Source organism: Oncorhynchus mykiss, chromosome 13 (assembly GCF_057628025.1).
Source record: "Oncorhynchus mykiss isolate SJ-2025 chromosome 13, ASM5762802v1, whole genome shotgun sequence".
NCBI classification, from domain to species: domain Eukaryota; kingdom Metazoa; phylum Chordata; class Actinopteri; order Salmoniformes; family Salmonidae; genus Oncorhynchus; species Oncorhynchus mykiss.
The window spans coordinates 66388499-66408619 of NC_143034.1; the positions used below are offsets into that span (position 1 = coordinate 66388499).

The following is a 20121-nucleotide window of genomic DNA, read 5'->3' on the forward strand; positions in this document are numbered from 1 at the left end:
CTCTCCAGCCAAAGGTACCTCAGTCTTTCTTTTCTCCCAGGACCGGATAGTTCCAGGCCCTCAGCCCAGTGGTTCACCCCAGGAATCCTTCAGGTATTTGGGCCATCGATTAGAGATTCTCCCCTTAGGAGACCATGGACTGGGAGGGATAAGGAGGAGAGGAGTATTACGCTCTGCAGTATGCGACGCCGTTCAGGTCACGGTCGTCTTGGTTATTTGACGCGTGAAATAGTCTTATTTCATTTATCAAATAGTGTTATTTGATTTGTTCATTTTGACACACAAGACCTGATGGAAACATCTACTTTACTCAGGTCTGCTCTATGCAGCCTGTAATGATTTCTATGTTCAGCTCTAGGTTTCCATGTTCAGCTCTAGGTTTCCATGTTCAGCTCTAGGTTTCCATGTTCAGCTCTAAGTTTCCATGTTCAGCTCTAGGTTTCCATGTTCAGCTCTAGGTTTCCATGTTCAGCTCTAGGTTTCCATGTTCAGCTCTAGGTTTCCATGTTCAGCTCTAGGTTTCCATGTTTTGACAGCTCTAGGTTTCCATGTTCAGCTCTAGGTTTCCATGTTCAGCTCTAGGTTTCCATGTTCAGCTCTAAGTTTCCGTGTTCAGCTCTAGGTTTCCATGTTCAGCTCTAGGTTTCCATGTTCAGCTCTAGGTTTCCATGTTTTGACAGCTCTAGGTTTCCATGTTCAGCTCTAGGTTTCCATGTTTTGACAGCTCTAGGTTTCCATGTTCAGCTCTAGGTTTCCATGTTCAGCTCTAGGTTTCCATGTTCAGCTCTAGGTTGAGCAGGTAGTGTGAAGTAGAGCAGGCCAGACTCTAGTGGATGACATAATAATTATGCATATTTGAAATGGTCAAAATGTGGCATCCTGGTTTATTTTACTTCCATAGCAATTTACTATCATCCACTAGGGGCAACGTAAGCACCTATTAACAGCTAGCGGGCTTCGTTACAGATCTACAGCTCAGAGGATCTTGTGTTCAATCCCAGTGCTAGGCACTCATTTTAATATAGAGTTTTAAATGTTTTAGCATATGCCTATTTATTTCTGCAACAACACACTCACTCATCACAAATGTTAAGCAAGCTAGTAACAGTGACTCCTATAGACATGATTGACATCAGGAAAAGAGGGTGGGCTATCAGCTGATCGTTGATATTGATGATTGATGTAAATCTGCTAGTTAGCTAGCTCAATACTTTTTTTTTACTGATTGTGATTCATCTTCAATGCTCTTAAATAATAACTTCATCATATAGCCATGATATATGGCTGGCTGGCCATATAGAGAGAGGTTTGTGAGGTTTGTGAGGACAAGAGGCTTGTGAGGATATGTTAGTATTGGGTGGTTAGCTAGAGTCTAGACTACCTGTGTTCAGTGCTTCATTTGTACCAGAACGCATAAAAAAAATCTCCTTTATAATAAAGCATTGCATGCATATCAGTGCATTTGCATAGTGGCATAGAGCAGTACAGTAGAGGCACATACAGAAGTTGCACACATGGGGAAAATTTTTATTAGCATAGGGTCCAGGAAAAAATGGGCCTTTTATTACCACATTTGATGCAATTATATGTCCTTTTACATGACTGGAGGCTGAGCAAAATCTTTTTTTCAGCACAAATGATGGAAATGACAGGCTACTTTGACACTGACAAACTGAGAATCGAAGTTCAATAAAAACAACCTTGTCTTGAATCAATCAATAGCTCAGGCCTCGGTCTGTGGAGACTCACATATGAGGAGGAAATTATAGTCCTAAAAAAGCTTTCCAGTTTCACTGACTCAGATGCCCAGATCACTCTCTGGCGATGGCAGATGAGCTCATCCAATAGCATATCGCTCCTGTCCACAGCTGGCCTCATAGACTAGAAGTAACATAGCACATGTAAATCCAGGACACTGAAATTAGTATGATATGTTACATTTGGTATGGTTACATAAGACAGAAAGTCCCACCATAACGCCTGTGCGTTTTGGACTTCTAACCCCGTTTAAACTTTGTTTTAGCTACAGAAGTGTATCATTGGATTGATAAATATCTGTGCACGTGCTTAACAGAAAGGGTAGTCATTTTTCACATGTAATACACAGCAACGGGGAGTTTCCTATGCACATCAATAGCAGTACCAGGTCCAGTAAGCTGAGTTTGCGGTAAAAGCAAAAACACCTTACTTTGATTGCAACCACTTGAACAGCATCACAAAACACAGGAGGTCCCAATGCTAACGTAAGGTAAGAGTTGCAACAGTTAAACAATTTCCTGTAATATCAGAAACTGTAGGTCTTGGGAAGCTTGGTTTTCCTCCTCCCTCTCATACACTCTCCTCCTCCCACCACTTCTTCTTCGCTCTTAAACCAAAGGTACCTCAGTCTTTCTTTTCTCCCAGGACCGGATAGTTCCAGGTCCTCAGTCCAGTCGTTCACCCCAGGAATCCTTCAGGTATTTGGGCCAGGGATTAGAGATTCTCCCCTTAGGAGACCATGGACTGGGAGGGATAAGGAGGAGAGGAGTATTACGCTCTGCAGTATGCGACGCCGTTCAGGTCACGGTCGTCTTGGTTATTTGACGCGTGAAATAGTCATATTTGATTTACCAAATAGTGTTATTTGATTTGTTCATTTTGACACACAAGACCTGAACGGCCTTTCATACTGTAGTAGAGGTTTGGGGTTAAGAGCTAGCCTAAAGCCTGGGATACAGACCGTCACTTGTAAATGTTTGTCTACTAATTCATCTTGTATGGAGCCTACACATGTAGGATCTTAATTTGATCACCCTCTTGCTGGAGAACTTAAACGTTTGAAATTTCCACTTTGAAAAGTATCAACCCCTACAAAACGTCCATTTAATTATAATCTACATTATAGTTCACATTTACTGTTGCTGTAGGATATTTTCCCTGCTGTAGCAAACTGGTCAAATTAAGATCCAACATCTGTATTTTATCCTGTTTTCTACAGCAGTATTTGTGTTATAGGAGAGATTTATGTTGGTCTGTCCTCTGTTAAATAGTATTATTATGAGAAGAGAGGAGAAGCTGTTAAAATGACTGTGTTGAAAGGGAATGTCTTTCTGTCATCTACAGTTAGTCATGAGGAAATCCTTGTTAGGGTGTGGCACTACTTGTGTACTAAAATTGTTGGTGTGAGTTCATGAAAACATGATGAGATAGCACCGAGCTGGAGGAAATTGACTGGCCGTATTTACTCTGAGTAGGAGCCAACTCAGGGTAGAGTGCACAGGAGGTTGGTGGCACCTTAATTGGGGAGGATGGCTCGTGGTAATGGCTGGAGCGGAATGAGTGTAATGGTATAAAAATAAAATATCAAACACAAGGTTTCCATGTGTTGGATGCCATTCCATTCACTCCGTTCCAGACATTATTATGAGCCGTCCTCCTGTCAGCAGCCTCCACTGGTAGAGTTTAAACACTGACACACAACCTCATACACACTATGTTTACTGTATAGACTCAACTTAATATAGCTTGAATATACAGTTACAGTAAGCAATTTCATAATATTGAAAAACACAACCATACTAACAGCTTTACTGTACAATACAGATGCACTACTTCAGAATGCAGATGTATTATTCACTACAAGACAGATGCACTACTTCAGAATGCAGATGTATTATTCACTACAATACAGATACACTACTTCAGAATGCAGATGTATTATTCACTACAATACAGATACACTACTTCAGAATGCAGATGTATTATTCACTACAATACACTACAATACAGATACACTACTTCAGAATGCAGATGTATTATTCACTACAATACAGATACACTACTTCAGAATGCAGATGTATTATTCACTACAATACAGATACACTACTTCAGAATGCAGATGTATTATTCACTACAATACAGATGCACTACTTCAGAATGCAGATGTATTATTCACTACAATACAGATACACTACTTCAGAATGCAGATGTATTATTCACTACAATACAGATACACTACTTCAGAATGCAGATGTATTATTCACTACAATACAGATACACTACTTCAGAATGCAGATGTATTATTCACTACAATACAGATACACTACTTCAGAATGCAGATGTATTATTCACTACAATACAGATACACTACTTCAGAATGCAGATGTATTATTCACTACAATACACTACAATACAGATACACTACTTCAGAATGCAGATGTATTATTCACTACAATACACTACAATACAGATACACTACTTCAGAATGCAGATGTATTATTCACTACAATACAGATACACTACTTCAGAATGCAGATGTATTATTCACTACAATACAGATACACTACTTCAGAATGCAGATGTATTATTCACTACAATACACTACAATACAGATACACTACTTCAGAATGCAGATGTATTATTCACTACAATACACTACAATACAGATACACTACTTCAGAATGCAGATGTATTATTCACTACAATACAGATACACTACTTCAGAATGCAGATGTATTATTCACTACAATACACTACAATACAGATACACTACTTCAGAATGCAGATGTATTATTCACTACAATACAGATACACTACTTCAGAATGCAGATGTATTATTCACTACAATACAGATACACTACTTCAGAATGCAGATGTATTATTCACTACAATACAGATACACTACTTCAGAATGCAGATGTATTATTCACTACAATACACTACAATACAGATACACTACTTCAGAATGCAGATGTATTATTCACTACAATACAGATACACTACTTCAGAATGCAGATGTATTATTCACTACAATACAGATACACTACTTCAGAATGCAGATGTATTATTCACTACAATACAGATACACTACTTCAGAATGCAGATGTATTATTCACTACAATACAGATGCACTACTTCAGAATGCAGATGTATTATTCACTACAATACAGATACACTACTTCAGAATGCAGATGTATTATTCACTACAATACACTACAATACAGATACACTACTTCAGAATGCAGATGTATTATTCACTACAATACAGATACACTACTTCAGAATGCAGATGTATTATTCACTACAATACAGATACACTACTTCAGAATGCAGATGTATTATTCACTACAATACAGATGCACTACTTCAGAATGCAGATGTATTATTCACTACAATACAGATACACTACTTCAGAATGCAGATGTATTATTCACTACAATACAGATACACTACTTCAGAATGCAGATGTATTATTCACTACAATACAGATACACTACTTCAGAATGCAGATGTATTATTCACTACAATACAGATGCACTACTTCAGAATGCAGATGTATTATTCACTACAATACAGATACACTACTTCAGAATGCAGATGTATTATTCACTACAATACACTACAATACAGATACACTACTTCAGAATGCAGATGTATTATTCACTACAATACAGATACACTACTTCAGAATGCAGATGTATTATTCACTACAATACAGATACACTACTTCAGAATGCAGATGTATTATTCACTACAATACAGATACACTACTTCAGAATGCAGATGTATTATTCACTACAATACAGATACACTACTTCAGAATGCAGATGTATTATTCACTACAATACACTACAATACAGATACACTACTTCAGAATGCAGATGTATTATTCACTACAATACAGATGCACTACTTCAGAATGCAGATGTATTATTCACTACAATACAGATACACTACTTCAGAATGCAGATGTATTATTCACTACAATACAGATGCACTACTTCAGAATGCAGATGTATTATTCACTACAATACAGATGCACTACTTCAGAATGCAGATGTATTATTCACTACAATACACTACAATACAGATACACTACTTCAGAATGCAGATGTATTATTCACTACAATACAGATGCACTACTTCAGAATGCAGATGTATTATTCACTACAATACAGATGCACTACTTCAGAATGCAGATGTATTATTCACTACAATACAGATACACTACTTCAGAATGCAGATGTATTATTCACTACAATACAGATACACTACTTCAGAATGCAGATGTATTATTCACTACAATACAGATGCACTACTTCAGAATGCAGATGTATTATTCACTACAATACAGATACACTACTTCAGAATGCAGATGTATTATTCACTACAATACAGATACACTACTTCAGAATGCAGATGTATTATTCACTACAATACAGATACACTACTTCAGAATGCAGATGTATTATTCACTACAATACAGATACACTACTTCAGAATGCAGATGTATTATTCACTACAATACAGATGCACTACTTCATCCATGTCCAAGTACACCATTTAGATAATGTGAAAGCTTTAGTAGGTTATCCAGAGGCTTTATCTAATCAATAAGAGGAGAGATAGAGGGACATAGGGAGGGAAACAGGGGGAGTCCACTGTCTCAAGGCAACATTTACAACATTACTCCTTCTTAATGGGTTTATACAGCAGCCAGATCACATATAGCTTGCCTCAATTTCCAAGCTTACTTATAAGCCGAGTGATGAACGAGACGTGGGAGTATTAACATATAGCAGGGTTTCTTTATCCTGGTTCTGGGGCTCAACAGAGGTGCACATATTTGTTCTTGCCCATCACTAACACCACCTGATTCAGCCAGTAAAATGCTTGATATTAAGTTGATTTGTTTAAACAGGTGGGTTAGTAATGACCTTATAGTAGTACAGACTAATGAGCAGTGGTGGTTCTAGGTTGTATGGCTCCCTGGGCGAACCCCACCTTCAGGCTAGCCAATGTGCACCGGTTAGTCGGACTAATTTAAGGTAGTATGTACATGAATGTATAGTTTAAGTGACTATGCATATATGATAAAAAGAGAGTAGCAGCAGCTGAAAAGAGGAGATGGGGGGGACACAATGCAAATAGTCTGGGTAGCCATTTGATGATCTGTTCAGGAGTCTTATGGCTTGGGGGTAAAAGCTGTTGAGAAGCCTTTTAGTCCTAGACTGGAGCTCCGGTTCCGCTTGCCATGCGGAAGTAGAGAGAACAGTCTATGACTGGGGTGGCTGGGGTCTTTGACAATGTTTAGGGCCTTCCACTGACACCGCCTGGTGTAGAGGTCCTGGATGGCAGGCAGCTTAGCCCTAGTGATGTACTGGGCCGTACGCACTACCCTCTGTAGTGCCTTGCGGTCAGAGGCCGAGCAGGTGCCGTACCAGGCAGTGATGCAACCAGTCAAGATGCTCTCGATGTTGCAGCTGTAGAACCTTTTGAGGATCTGAGGACCCATGTCAAATCTTTTGAGTTTCCTGAGGGGGAATAGGGTTTGTTGTGCCCTCTTCACAGCTGTCTTGGTGTGTTTGGATCATTCTAATTTGTTGGTGATGTGGACACCAAGGAACATGAAGCTCTCAACCTGCTCCACTACAGCCCTGTCGATGAGAATGGGGGCGTGCTCGGTCCTCCTTTTCCTGTAGTCCACAATCATCTCCTTAGTCTTGGTTACGTTGAGGGATAGGTTGTTATTCTGGCACCACCTGGCCAGGTCTCTGACCTCCTCCCTATAGGCGGTCTCATCGTTGTTGATGATCAGGCCTACCACTGTCACGTCGTCTACAAACTTAATGATGGTGTCGGAGTTGTGCTTGGGCATGCAGTTGTGGGTTAACAGGGAGTACAGGAGGGGACTGAGCACGCACCCCTGAGGGGCTCCAGTGTTGAGGATCAGTGTGGCAAATATGTTGCTACCTACTCTTACCACCTGGGGGTGGCCCGTCAGGAAGTCCAGGATCCAGTTGCAGAGGGAGATGTTTAATCCCAGGATCCTTAGCTTAGTGATGAGCTTTGAGGGTACTATGGTGTTGAACACTGAGCTGTAGTCAATTTAATAGATTTCTCACGTAGGTGTTCCTTTTGTCCAGGTGGAAAAGGGCAGTGTGAAGTGCAATAGAGATTGCATCATCTGTGGATCTGTTGGGTGGTATGCAAATTGGAGTGGGTCTATGGTTTCTGGGATGATGGTGTTGATGTGAGCAATTACCAGCCTTTCAATGCACTTCATGGCTACGGACATGAATGCTATGGGTCTGTAGTCATTTATGCAAGTTGCCTTAGTGTTCTTGGGCACAGGGACTATGGTGGTCTCCTTGAAACATGTTGGTATTACAGACTCAATCAGGGACATGTTGAAAATGTCAGTGAAGACACCTGCCAGTTGGTCAGCACATGCTCGGGGTACACGTCCTGGTAATTGTGAATGTTGACCTGCTTAAAGGACTTACTCACGTCGGCTACGGAGAGCGGGATCACACAGTCGTCCGGAACATCTGATGCTCTCATGCATGGCTCAGTGTTGCTTGCCTCGAAGCGAGCGTAGAAGTGATTTAGCTCATCTGGTAGGCTCATGTCACTGCGCAGCTTGCGGCTGTGCTTCCCTTTGTAGTCTGTAATAGTTTGCAAGCCCTGCCACATAAGATGAGTATCGGAGCTGGTGTAATATGATTCAATCTTAGCCCTGTATTGGCACTTTGCCTGTTTGATGGTTCGTCTGAGGGCATGGCAGGATTTCTTATACGCTTCTTGTTAGAGTCCCGCACCTTAAAGCGGCAGCTCTACCCTTTAGCTCAGTGCTAATGTTGCCTGTAATCCATGGCTTTTGGTTGGGGTATGTACGTACGGTCACTTTGGGGATGACGTCCTCGATGCACTTATTGATAAAGCCAGTGACTGATGTGGTGTACTCGTTAATGCCATTGGAAGAATCCTGGAACATGTTCCAGTCTGTGATAGCAAAACAGTCCTATAGTTTAGCATCTGCTTCATCTGACCACTTTTTATAGACCGAGTCACTGGTGCTCCCTGCTTGATTTTTGCTTGTAAGCAGGAATCGGGGGGATAGAATTGTGGTCATATTTACCAAATGGAGGGTGAGGGAGAGCTTTGTACGTGTCTCTGTGTGTGGAGTACATGTGATCTAGAGTTATTTTCCCTCTGGTTGCACGTTTAACATGTTGATAGAAATGAGGTAAAAATGATTTAAGTTTTCCTGCATTAAAGTCCCCAGCCACCAGGAGTGCCGCCTCTGAGTGAGCAGTTTCCTGTTTGCTTATTTCCTTATACAGCTGACTGAGTGCAGTCTTAGTGCTGGCATCTGTCTGTGGTGGTAAATAAACAGCCACGAAAAGTATAGATGGCAAATAGTGTCTTACTGTGTCTTACAAATAGTGTGCTGTTCTATCTAGCCAGTGCAACGTATATCCCGCTAGCTGAATATCCATGTCATCATTCAGCCACGATTCCATGAATCATAAGATGATACAATTTTTTGATGTCTCGTTGGTAGGATATTGATGATCGTACCTCATCTAATTTATTGTCCAATGATTGTACGTTGGCACGTAATATTGACGGTAGCGGAAGCTTTCCCACTCGCCTTCTGCGGATCCTTACGAGGCACCCTGCCCTGTGACCTCTGTACCTGCATCTCTTTCTCTTGCCAATAACGGGGATGTTGACCTTGTCGGGTGTTCGAAGAATGTCCTCTGAGTCCTGCTTGTTGACGAAAAAAAAATCTTTGTCTAATCCGAGGTGAGTGATCGCTGTCCTGATATCCAGAAGCTATTTTCTGCATTAAGATACGGTGACAGAACATTATGAACAAAATAAGTTACAAATAACGCAAAAAAAAACCACATAGCGCAATTGGTTAGGTGCTCGTAAAACTGCTGCCATTTACTCTGTGCCATTTTTTTAGATGAGGGACAATGGTCGCTACTGTTTCTCTACATGCTTGAGTTAAGTCTCTTCTGGGACCCCCTTAACAACCCCAATGTGTTATTGTCTGAAGTGTTTCATTGGTTAGACCAGATAATAGGGAACTGGCTCACATTTCAGTTCCACAATTCAAGAACCCCAGTCTAGAAAAGTACAAGGGAAGTTTTTGTGAGATCTGTGACATTTATCACCACTCAACAACACCATAAGACTGTTTGTCCACTGAGCTAAAGCCTGGGCTTCAAAGACAGATGGTCATAGGATAGTCACACACTATTGAGAGATGAGGAAAAACATAGTTTTCCACTTCCTCCTTAGTATTCTACAGCAATTGACCCCATTGTTTCACATTCACTTTTTCTTTTAAGAAAAATTATAGAATAAGAGTTGTGTAGGAGTAGCTATAGGTAAACAAACGCATGTTTTTTGTGAGAAGTTGTCATGGCAACCCGCAGGAAGTGTGGTAGGAAGAAAAAGGAGATGGAAATAAGTATGGTAGGTATAGAAACTCTGACCAGGTGCTTAATACAACATAATAATATAATGCAACACAACAACATTGGCTGTAGTGACCATAACACTGTGACAATAACAAGGAAAGCCAAAGGTTGGGCCAAAAGTAAGCTCTAAGAGATCATACAAAATATTTTCTCAGGACTCTTTTGTTGAAGATGTTAAACATTTATGTTGATCTGATGCGTATGGGGAAGTGAATCCAGATGCAGAACTGGAAGTATTTGTAAAATGATTTATGCAAATTGTTGATGTGCAAGAAATCAACTGTGAGAACTGTAGAGCCCCCTGAATTGATGATGCATTGACAAATTGTATGGTTCAAAGATGTGATTCTAAAGAGCTGCTCAGGTTATTGGTTGACATACTGTCAATTGAGAAATGTTGTGACTAAGCTTAACAAAAATAATAAATTATATTACCAAACCAAGATAAATGACATAAAACACAATGGAAAAATACTTTGGAGTACCTAAACTGATAACATGTGCTGAAAACCCAATTAATCTCCATTGTTCATTGAAGTTGATGGGTCATTTACAACAAAACCTTTTGGTGTTGCCAATCATTTCAATGACTCTCACTAGTGAAGTGGAAAACCTCAGAAGGGAAATGACAACACTGAACAGGGAACTGTCATATTTTTGTATAAAATATCTAATAATGAAATAGAAGGGTTATTGTTTTGAATTTGGTCAAGTTAGTGTAGGAGAGGTGGAAAAACTATTGTTAACCATCACTAATGATAAACCACCAGGTGAAGACAATCTTGATGGGATACTATTGAGAATGGTAGCAGACTGGATTGTCACCACTATTTGCTATATCTTTAACCAAAGCCTAAAGGAGTGCGTGTCCACAGGTGTGGAAGGAAGCTACCTGAATTCCATTTCCTAAAAATAGTAAAACACCCTTTGCTGGCTCTAACAGCCGCCCAATCAGTTTGCTGCCTGTTCTTAGTAAACTGATGGAGAGAATTGTGTTCAACCAAATACAATGCTGTTTTTCCAGAGTTAACTACTGATTTTCAGCATGTATATAGAGAAGGGCACTCAACTTGTACTGCACTGACTTAGGGGACAGGTGATTGGTTAAAATAGATTGATGATGATAATATAATAGTTGGAGCTGTATTGTTAGATTTCAGTGCAGCTTATCATGTTATTGATCATAAATTGGTATTGAAGAAACTCACTTGCTTTGGCTTTACATCACCTGCCATAACATTGTTGGAGAGTTATTTATCCAATAGAACCCAATGAAAACTTTTTGAACATCCGACATGTACAATGTGGTGTCCCTCAGGGCAGTTGCCTTGGGCCATCACTTTTCTCTATTTTTACCAATGAATTGCCACTGGTCTTACACAAAGCTAGAATGACTGTATGTGGATGATTATACACTCTATATGTCAGCACCCAAAGCCAGGGAGTTGTTAAGGCTCTGGTCTCGATTACTGTCCAGTAATATGGTCAAGTTCAGAAAATACCTAGCAAAGCTATAGCTGGTTCAAAGCATAACAGCACACCTTGCCCTTAACTGCACACATACCTAACATCAACAAGATGCATTCCAGTCTTTCCTGGTTAAGGGGTGGATTAGAGATGAACTGCTTCTTGGTTTTTATTTGACTTTATTATTTTTTGTTCCTTAAATGAATCATCTAATCTCTGCTCAGGCAGTAGCAGTCATCCAGCGAGGCCATCTAAAGAAAGTTATGTGGTCCCAGTACAGTACTGTCTTTACTAATACTATTTAGCTACCCTGCCTATGTAGAGTGCCTTCCGAAAGTATTCAGTCCGCTTTACCTTTTCCACATTTTGTTATGTTACAGCCTTATTCTAAAATTTATAAAATCGTTTTTTTCTCATCAATCTACACATAATACTCCATCGTGACAAAGCAAAAACAGTTTTTTAATGTTTGATATTTTATTAAAAATAGAAAACTGAAATATCACATTTACATAAGTATTCAGACCCTTTACTCAGTACTTTGTTGAAGCACCTTTGGCAGCGATTACAGCATTGAGTCTTCTTGGGTATGACGCTACAAGCATGGCACACCTGTATTTGGAGTTTCTCCCATTTTTCTCTGCAGATCCTCTCAAGCTCTGTCAAGTTGGATGGGGAGCGTCACTGCACAGCTATTTTCAGGTCTCTCCAGAGATGTTCGATCGGGTTGAAGTCTGGGCTCTGGCTGGGCCACTCAAGGACATTGAGACTTGTCCTGAAGCCACTCCTCCATTGTCTTGGCTGTGTGCTTAGGGTCATTGTTCTGTTGGAAGGTGAACCTTTGCCCCAGTCTGAGGTCCTGAGCACTCTTCAGCAGGTTTTCATTAATCTCTGTACTTTTCTCCATTCATCTTTCCCTCAAGTTCAGGCTCTGGCTGGGCCACTCAAGGACATTTCAGAGACTTGTCCCGAAGCCACTCCTGTGTTGTCTTGGCTGTGTGTTTAGGGTCGTTGTCCTTTTGAAAGGTGAACCTTCACCCCAGTCTGAGGTCCTGAGCGCTTTGGAGCAGGTTTTCATCAAGGATCTCTCTGTACTTTGTTACGTTCATCGTTTCCTTGATCCTGACTATTCTCCCAGTCCCTGCAGCTGAAAAACATCCCCACAGCATGATTCTGCCAACACCATGATTCACCATATGGATGGTGCCAGGTTTCCTCCAGACATGACGCTTGGCATTCAGGCCAAAGTATTCAATCTTGGTTTCATCAGACCAGAGAATCTTGTTTCTCATGGTCTGATAGTCTTTAGGCGCCTTTTGGCAAACCCCAAGTTGGCTGTCATGTGCCTTTTGCTGAGGGGCTTCCGTCTGGCAACTATACCATAAAGGCCAGATTGGTGGAGTGCTGCAGAGATGGTTGTCCTTCTGAAAGTTTCTCCCATCTCCACAGAGGAACTCTGTGAGCTCCCTGACCAAGGCCCTTCTCCCTCGATTGCTCAGTTTGGCCGGGCGGCCAGTTCTAGGAGGAGTCTTGGTGTTTCTACATCTGCATTGCTTGCCACTGTTCTTAGGGACCTTCAATGCTGCAGAACATTTTTGGTACCCTTCCGCAGATCTGTGTCTCAACAAGCCATGAATTCCTTTGAATTCATGGCTTGGTTTTTGCTCTGACATGCAATATCAACTGTGGGTCCTTATATAGACAGGTGTGTGCCTTTCCAAATAATGTCCAAACAATTGAATTACCACAGGTGGACTCTAATCAAGTTGTAGAAACATCTCAAGAATGATCAATGGAAACAGGATGCACCTGAGCTCAATTTCGAGTCTCATAGAAAAGGGTCTGAATACCTATTTTTTTTATTTTGAATAAATTTGCAAACATAAAAAATAAAATGTTTTCGCTTTGTCATTATGGTGTATTGTGCGTAGATTGCTGAGGAATAACACTGTAAAGTAACAAAATGTTGAGAAAGGGGTCTGAATAGTTTCTAAAGGCATTATATGCTGCAGAGCTGTCTGACATCAATCATTTTACTCGTTTGTCAAAGTAGATAAGGTATACTTTTTCACAAACTGTCTCTGTCCCTGTCGTACATTCCTCATTGATGTGGTCTGTGTGCATCAAACCTAATTTAGCAGGCTTAAAAGAGTATCCTTCCAGAGATCCATATACAATGACGATGCCATAACAATGAGAGTATTTTTCCCCTAAGGCAGGTGAAAAGTCCAAAATAAGCCCATAGAAACGCACTTGGTTCATCTCTTCCTCTCTTATCTGTCTTTGAGCTAAAAGAAAAACTGGCACAATGGATTATGATCATTGCAGTTAATTACCACATTTCTGCACTGTATTTCTTTGAATATTTGCTTAATAAAAACTCCCTTCAGCCCAGCATCCCACATGATTCTTAACTTGATTTCTCTCGTTAATTATTTAATTTCTCTCTAGAGAAATGACGTGTTCGGCTCACAAAAAAAAAAAAACTAAATTGAACCAACTTCGGTCAATTAGTTGTTTAATAACTAATTATTAGTTATTAAAAAATAAAATATGTTGGTTAATCACTCAGCCAATCTACAGGACATGCCACCAGGGGTCTCTTCACAGTCCCAAAGTCCAACATGAATTCACGGCAACAGAGCCATAATCGATCCATCTCCAATTACTAAAGCAAAAAGCTAAATACCTTTTAAAAACAGATTAAAAAACATATGGAACGGCAGGGACTGTATGTGGACACGCACACAAACACATGCACACACAGACGCACTCTAACACACACAACATTTTTTAGTTGCATTGTTCGTATTATGCTTTAGTTGTTTGTATATCATTGTATTTTAAATTTGTATCACTGTCCTTGTCAAACCAATAAATTTTACCACCAACTTTAGCATCCCGCTGACTTTATCATCCCTCCAACTTTGTTTCACCTTTTCTCTATGTCTGAAAGGTGTAGCCGGTATCAAAGCCTTTTATTTCCGCGAACTGGCCTAGTCATGATTGTGGTAAAGTTCTGCCTATGGCTTAGTATGAAATGTAGCCGTAATGCTGAGGCGACATTGGCATGCACTACACTCTTAATAACCTCTTGAGACTAAGGGGCAGTATTTTGATGTTTGGATGAAAAACGTACCGAAATGAAACTGCCTATTTGTCAGGCCCAGAAGCTAGAATATGCATATAATTGGCAGATAGAACACACTCTAAAGTTTCCAAAACAGTCAAAATATTGTCTGTGAGTGAGTATAACAGAACTGATATTGCAGGCGAAAACCTGAGGAAAATCCAACTAGGAAGTGCTGTTATTTTGAAACCTCTGTTCCATTGCATGCCTTCCCTCCATTTAAAGGGATATCAACCAGATTCCTTTGCCTATGGATTCCACATGGTGTGAACAATCTTTAGACATAGTTTCAGGCTTTCTTTCTGAAAAATTAGAGAGAATGATCACATTGCGTCAGTGCATAGCTGGGTGTCTCCAGAGTTTTGCATGCACCAACAGCTTGGAGCAGACCTTTTCTCTCTCTCTCTCGCTCTCTCTCTCTCTCTCTCTCTCTCCTATTGAAAAAGCTAAAGTCCGGTTGAAATATTATCGATTATTTATTGTAAAAACAACCTGCGGATTGATTATAAAAAAACGTTTGACATGTTTCTATGAACTTTACGGATACTATTTGGAATTTTCGTCTGCCCGTCGTGACCTGCACGAGCCTGTGGATTACTGAACAAAACGCGCCAACCAAATGGAGGTTTTTGGCTATAAAAAAAAATCTTTATGGAACAAAACTAACATTTATTGTGTAACTGGGAGTCTCGTGAGTGCAAACATCCGAAGATCATCGGATGATCTTAAGCGATTAATTTGATTGGTCAAGAAAGTCAGAAAAGCAATCTACTTTGCTGTTTAATGTTTTGTCTGCTGAGAGAGCTGTCCTAACATAAACGCTTGGATAGCTTTCGCTGTAAAGGTTTTTTGAAATCTTACACGCCAGGTGGATTAACAAGCTAAGCTGTGTTTTGGTATATTGCATTGTGATTTCATGAAAATTAAATTTGGCGCTCTGCAAATCAGCGGATATTGACAAATGATCCCGCTAAAGGGATGGGTGTGCCAAGATTTTTAAGTTCTTGATGGTTGCTAGGCAGTGGTCATTACTACTATCTTCCTTTCTGAACTTTGCGAGGCATGTCACTTCATCCATCTTCGCAAAGCCCACCACCATATGCACTGTTTCTTAATAACCACAACTGGATGGATCCATAAAGAATTACTTTGGGAATGAATATCACCGAATGACCAAAATATTTGAATAAAAGTAGGCTAATTCAATTGAAGGCATCAAATTGTTGCTTACTGAAACTCCCAAAGTCATCCAATTGTTATAATACATTTTATTGAAGCAATAGCCTGCTGCGTGTGGTCAACTTCAGTGCCGTTTCGGGCTGCTCTGAGACGAGTGGGGACTGGTCTTAATAATTCAATTAATGTCAGATTTATTTTCTTTTCACTGAGGCTCCGTTTGGATATTGGTTATAGGCCACAGCTAGGTTGTGGAAATGTTAGCTACGTTGAGGTGAGTGCTGCTCATGATCATCTTGTCAAGTTGGCTCATTTATTGCCCATGATCAGAACATTTTGCCAACATGCGAATGTAGCTTAATAAATCGATTATTTTCCTCTTCAGTCGCTTAGTAGCCTAGACCTACTACTGGCAAAAAACCTTTGACTTGTCTTCATCAATGTGATTTTGTTTCACTGAATCTCTGTGTGTATATTTGGTTAATTCTCTGGCTGGGCAAATAAGTGAAGGTGGTATAGCTTATCTATTTGTTTTCTCATCTATCTGATCTTTAATTACTTGTTACTTTTATTCCTTATTCTTATCTGTATTTTTTAAAACTGTATTGTTGGTTAGGGGCTCGTAAGTAAGCATTTCACTGTAAGGTTGTATTCGGCGCATGTGACTAATACTATTTGATTTGATTATCACTGATCAGAACCATTTGTCATGCAATAATGTAGCCTAAATTAAGTGCATGATTTTGCTCGATCATGTATAGACAACTCCAAAACCTGCAGAGGTTGAAAAAGAGATGAAATGTGGATTTTAGACAGTGGTTCCACATGTTCCTGTGATGGAAAAATATTATTTGTATTTTATTCCGTTATATTCCATTATATTCTTAGCCTACCATAACATATATAGTTGTTGACAGTGGTCAGGGTAAGTGTGTTTAACAAACAAAATACATTTTGATTTCATGTAGCCTATAGGCTCAAAATAAATCATTTTTATTAGTCTTATAATGTTTCATAGGACTTCTTAAAAACATTGTCAGATTTATTTTATTTACTTTTTACCCCTTTTCTCCCCGATTTCGTGGTATCCAATTGGTAGTTACAGTATTTTCTCATCTCTGCAACTCTCGTACAGACTCGGGAGAGGCAAAGGTCGAGAGCCGTGCGTCCTCCGAAACAGTACCCAACCAAGCCGCACTGCTTCTTCACACAATGCCCTCTTAACCAGGAGTCACTAGTGCGCAAAGGGATAAGGACATCCCTGCCAGTCAAACCCTCCCCTAACCCAGACGACGGCGGGCCAATTGTACGCCACCCCATGGGTCTCCCGGTCTCAGCCGGCTGCGACAGAGCCTGGTCTCAAACCCAGAATCTCTAGTGGCACAGCTAGCACTGCGATGCAGTGCCTTAGACCACTGCACCACTCAGGAGGCCCAGACATATTTATTTTCAGGCAACATACCATGAAGTCTTTCTGTAGGGTATCAGTGTGTCAGTGTGTTTTTTTTACTATTCATGTTTTTGTTTTATTGTGGACCCCCAGGAAGAGTAGCTGATACTTCTGCAAAAGCTAATGGGGATATAAATAAATAAACACAACCAACAGTTTCCCTCATTGCAGGTGGAGATCAGTCGAGATGGAGAAAGGTTATCCCGGGGATGGTACTTCTGCCCCTCACCCAGAACCTCCCATGAACTATGGGGGGATAGCCACGGGCCAGGGCCCCCAGCCAGGCTTGTACCCCCAGCCCCCAGGCGGATATCCTGCCTCCCCTGGTCCTCCACAACCAGGGTTCCAGCCTGGTCCCTACCAGGGAGGTGAGTGTCTACTATTGTACTTCAGAAGGCTGGATTTACTGTATATTCTGCATGTGAGAACCAAGCATTTTCACATGAGTTTTTGCAACAAAAAATACCTCTAGCTTAGAATGTTTGTTTCTATATTTTTTCTTTGCCATTATCAACTCCATCTTAAAGACGACAGGACACACAACAAACTCTTTTAAAATACACATTTGGGTCTATGGAGATGAATTGAACGTTCTCTGCCCCTTGTGGCAACCACTGTAGATATGATACAATCAGCCCAAGCCAAGTAAGAACACACAACAACAACAAACAGCTTGATTGGCGGTTGTCTGTATGTCTGTCTGTCCTGCTCTTTGGCTACACTGGTGGAGAATGGAGGCATTGGAAAGTACCCTATTTCTTCAGTTCTCCCAAACCATTCGAGCACAATATAAAGTATGAACATACTGTTTAAAAAGTTCTGTGTTCTTTCTCCTCCTTTGAATCATATTGATTGTGTTTTGGATTACAGCACAGAAAACACTTACATCCTTCAAGTACTATTTTGTAACACCACTTTGGAAACACTCCCCTTCAATGTCAATAATGTGTGGTGCCAGATATGTGTGGAAAAACAGGCAAACACCTACGCACACAATAAACCCTGACCATTATATTTAGCTATGCACATTCTAGTCATTTATCACAGTACATGCTCTTATCCAGACATATGTAAACAAGCTCTTATCAAGGGAAGAACATGGGGTGGAACCCATTGGAACTGGAAATGGGGTGGAACCCATTTGGAACTGGAAATGGGGTGGAACCCATTTGGAACTGGAAATGGGGTGGAACCCATTTGGAACTGGAAATGGGGTGGAACCCATTTGGAACTGGAAATGGGGTGGAACCCATTTGGAACTGGAAATGGGGTGGAACCCATTTGGAACTGGAAATGGGGTGGAACCCATTTGGAACTGGAAATGGGGTGGAACCCATTTGGAACTGGAAATGGGGTGGAACCCATTTGGAACTGGAAATGGGGTGGAACCCATTTGGAACTGGAAATGGGGTGGAACCCATTTGGAACTGGAAATGGGGTGGAACCCATTTGGAACTGGAAATGGGGTGGAACCCATTTGGAACTGGAAATGAATTTCACTGGGGGTGAATTTTGTTGATGATATGGTGCAATTATCTGAATCAGTTTGCCCCCAGGCCCCCCTTTGTGGGTTAACCCAGTTAAAATGATAGTTCAGCAATGTTACATATTTAGAATAAAAAAAATTCCTTACCTTGAAAGGAGTCTGAGCGAGCAACCTTCAACAACAGACTGCTTTCGAGGTCAGAAAACTATCTACATAAAACTGTGAAACTCCCTTAAATGTAAAACTCCCTTTAATCAAGTCCATTTCCACCACTAGGTACAATCTTATTCCACAGTACGTGGTGGTATAGTAATAACACGTTCATTGCATTGTGACCACATTGTGATTGGGATCTTACTCTCCTATTCAAGGTCCCCAAGCAGGTGTGTACACACCTCCACCACAGTACACCTCTGGACCAGGTGGACCGGTGCCAGTTGGTGAGTTGATACTTCCACTTCCACCACACACAGAGTGATGTACAGCTAACCTTGTGGGGACACAAAATTCAGTCCCATTAAAAATCATATTTTCCCTAACCCCTAACCTTAACTCTAACCCCTAACCCTAACCCCAAACGTAACCCTAGCTATTAACCCTGACCCTAAAACTAACCCTAGCGCCTAACCCTAAACCTAATTCTTACCCTAACACTAATTCTAACAGGACTAACAAAATGTCCCCAGTTGGTCACATTTTGGTTTGTTTACTATACTTGTGGGGACTACACACACACACACACACCCACACAACATAATCAAAGGAGTCAATGCAAGCTAAATAAGGAACTTACTCGAAGAGTAACCCAAATGCATGAGATTACATGTTTGAACACAACTTGTGACCTCAACTTGTGACCTGAATATAATTATTGCCCCGGAATTGACCCAAACTGCCCCCTCCAACAATAGCTGTACATAGTTCAGACTGAAACAGTATCGTTTTGTCCGGTTGCCCGGCACAGCGCATTCAGAAGAAAATGTGAACATATTCAGTTATATAATGTCTCAGTCAGAGCTACTCTGAGAAACCAGAGGATTTGAAGTTAAATGAGGTCTCAGTCAGAGCTACTCCAGGAAACCAGGGGATATGAAGTTACATAATGTCTCAGTCAGAGCTACTCCAGGAAACCAGGGGATATGATGTTACATAATGT

The 20121-nt window shown here is 40.6% G+C and overlaps 1 protein-coding gene across 6 annotated transcripts in view; it reads left to right on the forward strand.

Annotated features, from left to right (window-relative positions):
- LOC110486938 (lipopolysaccharide-induced tumor necrosis factor-alpha factor homolog) overlaps positions 1–20121 on the forward strand; it is a 30880-nt gene that overhangs the window by 3590 nt on the left and 7169 nt on the right. For 2 of the 6 annotated variants that reach the window (XM_036941688.2, XM_090194471.1), the window contains exons 4-6: positions 9–93; positions 17651–17847; positions 19337–19405. In XM_036941688.2, the coding sequence (XP_036797583.1) occupies positions 17667–17847; positions 19337–19405 (250 nt within the window). In that variant the 5' untranslated portion in view covers positions 9–93; positions 17651–17666. Of the gene's footprint in view, positions 1–8; positions 94–1955; positions 2249–2377; positions 2457–17650; positions 17848–19336; positions 19406–20121 lie in introns of those variants that run through there. The other 4 variants (XM_090194472.1, XM_090194473.1, XM_036941687.2 and 1 more) reach the window with 3 other exon arrangements.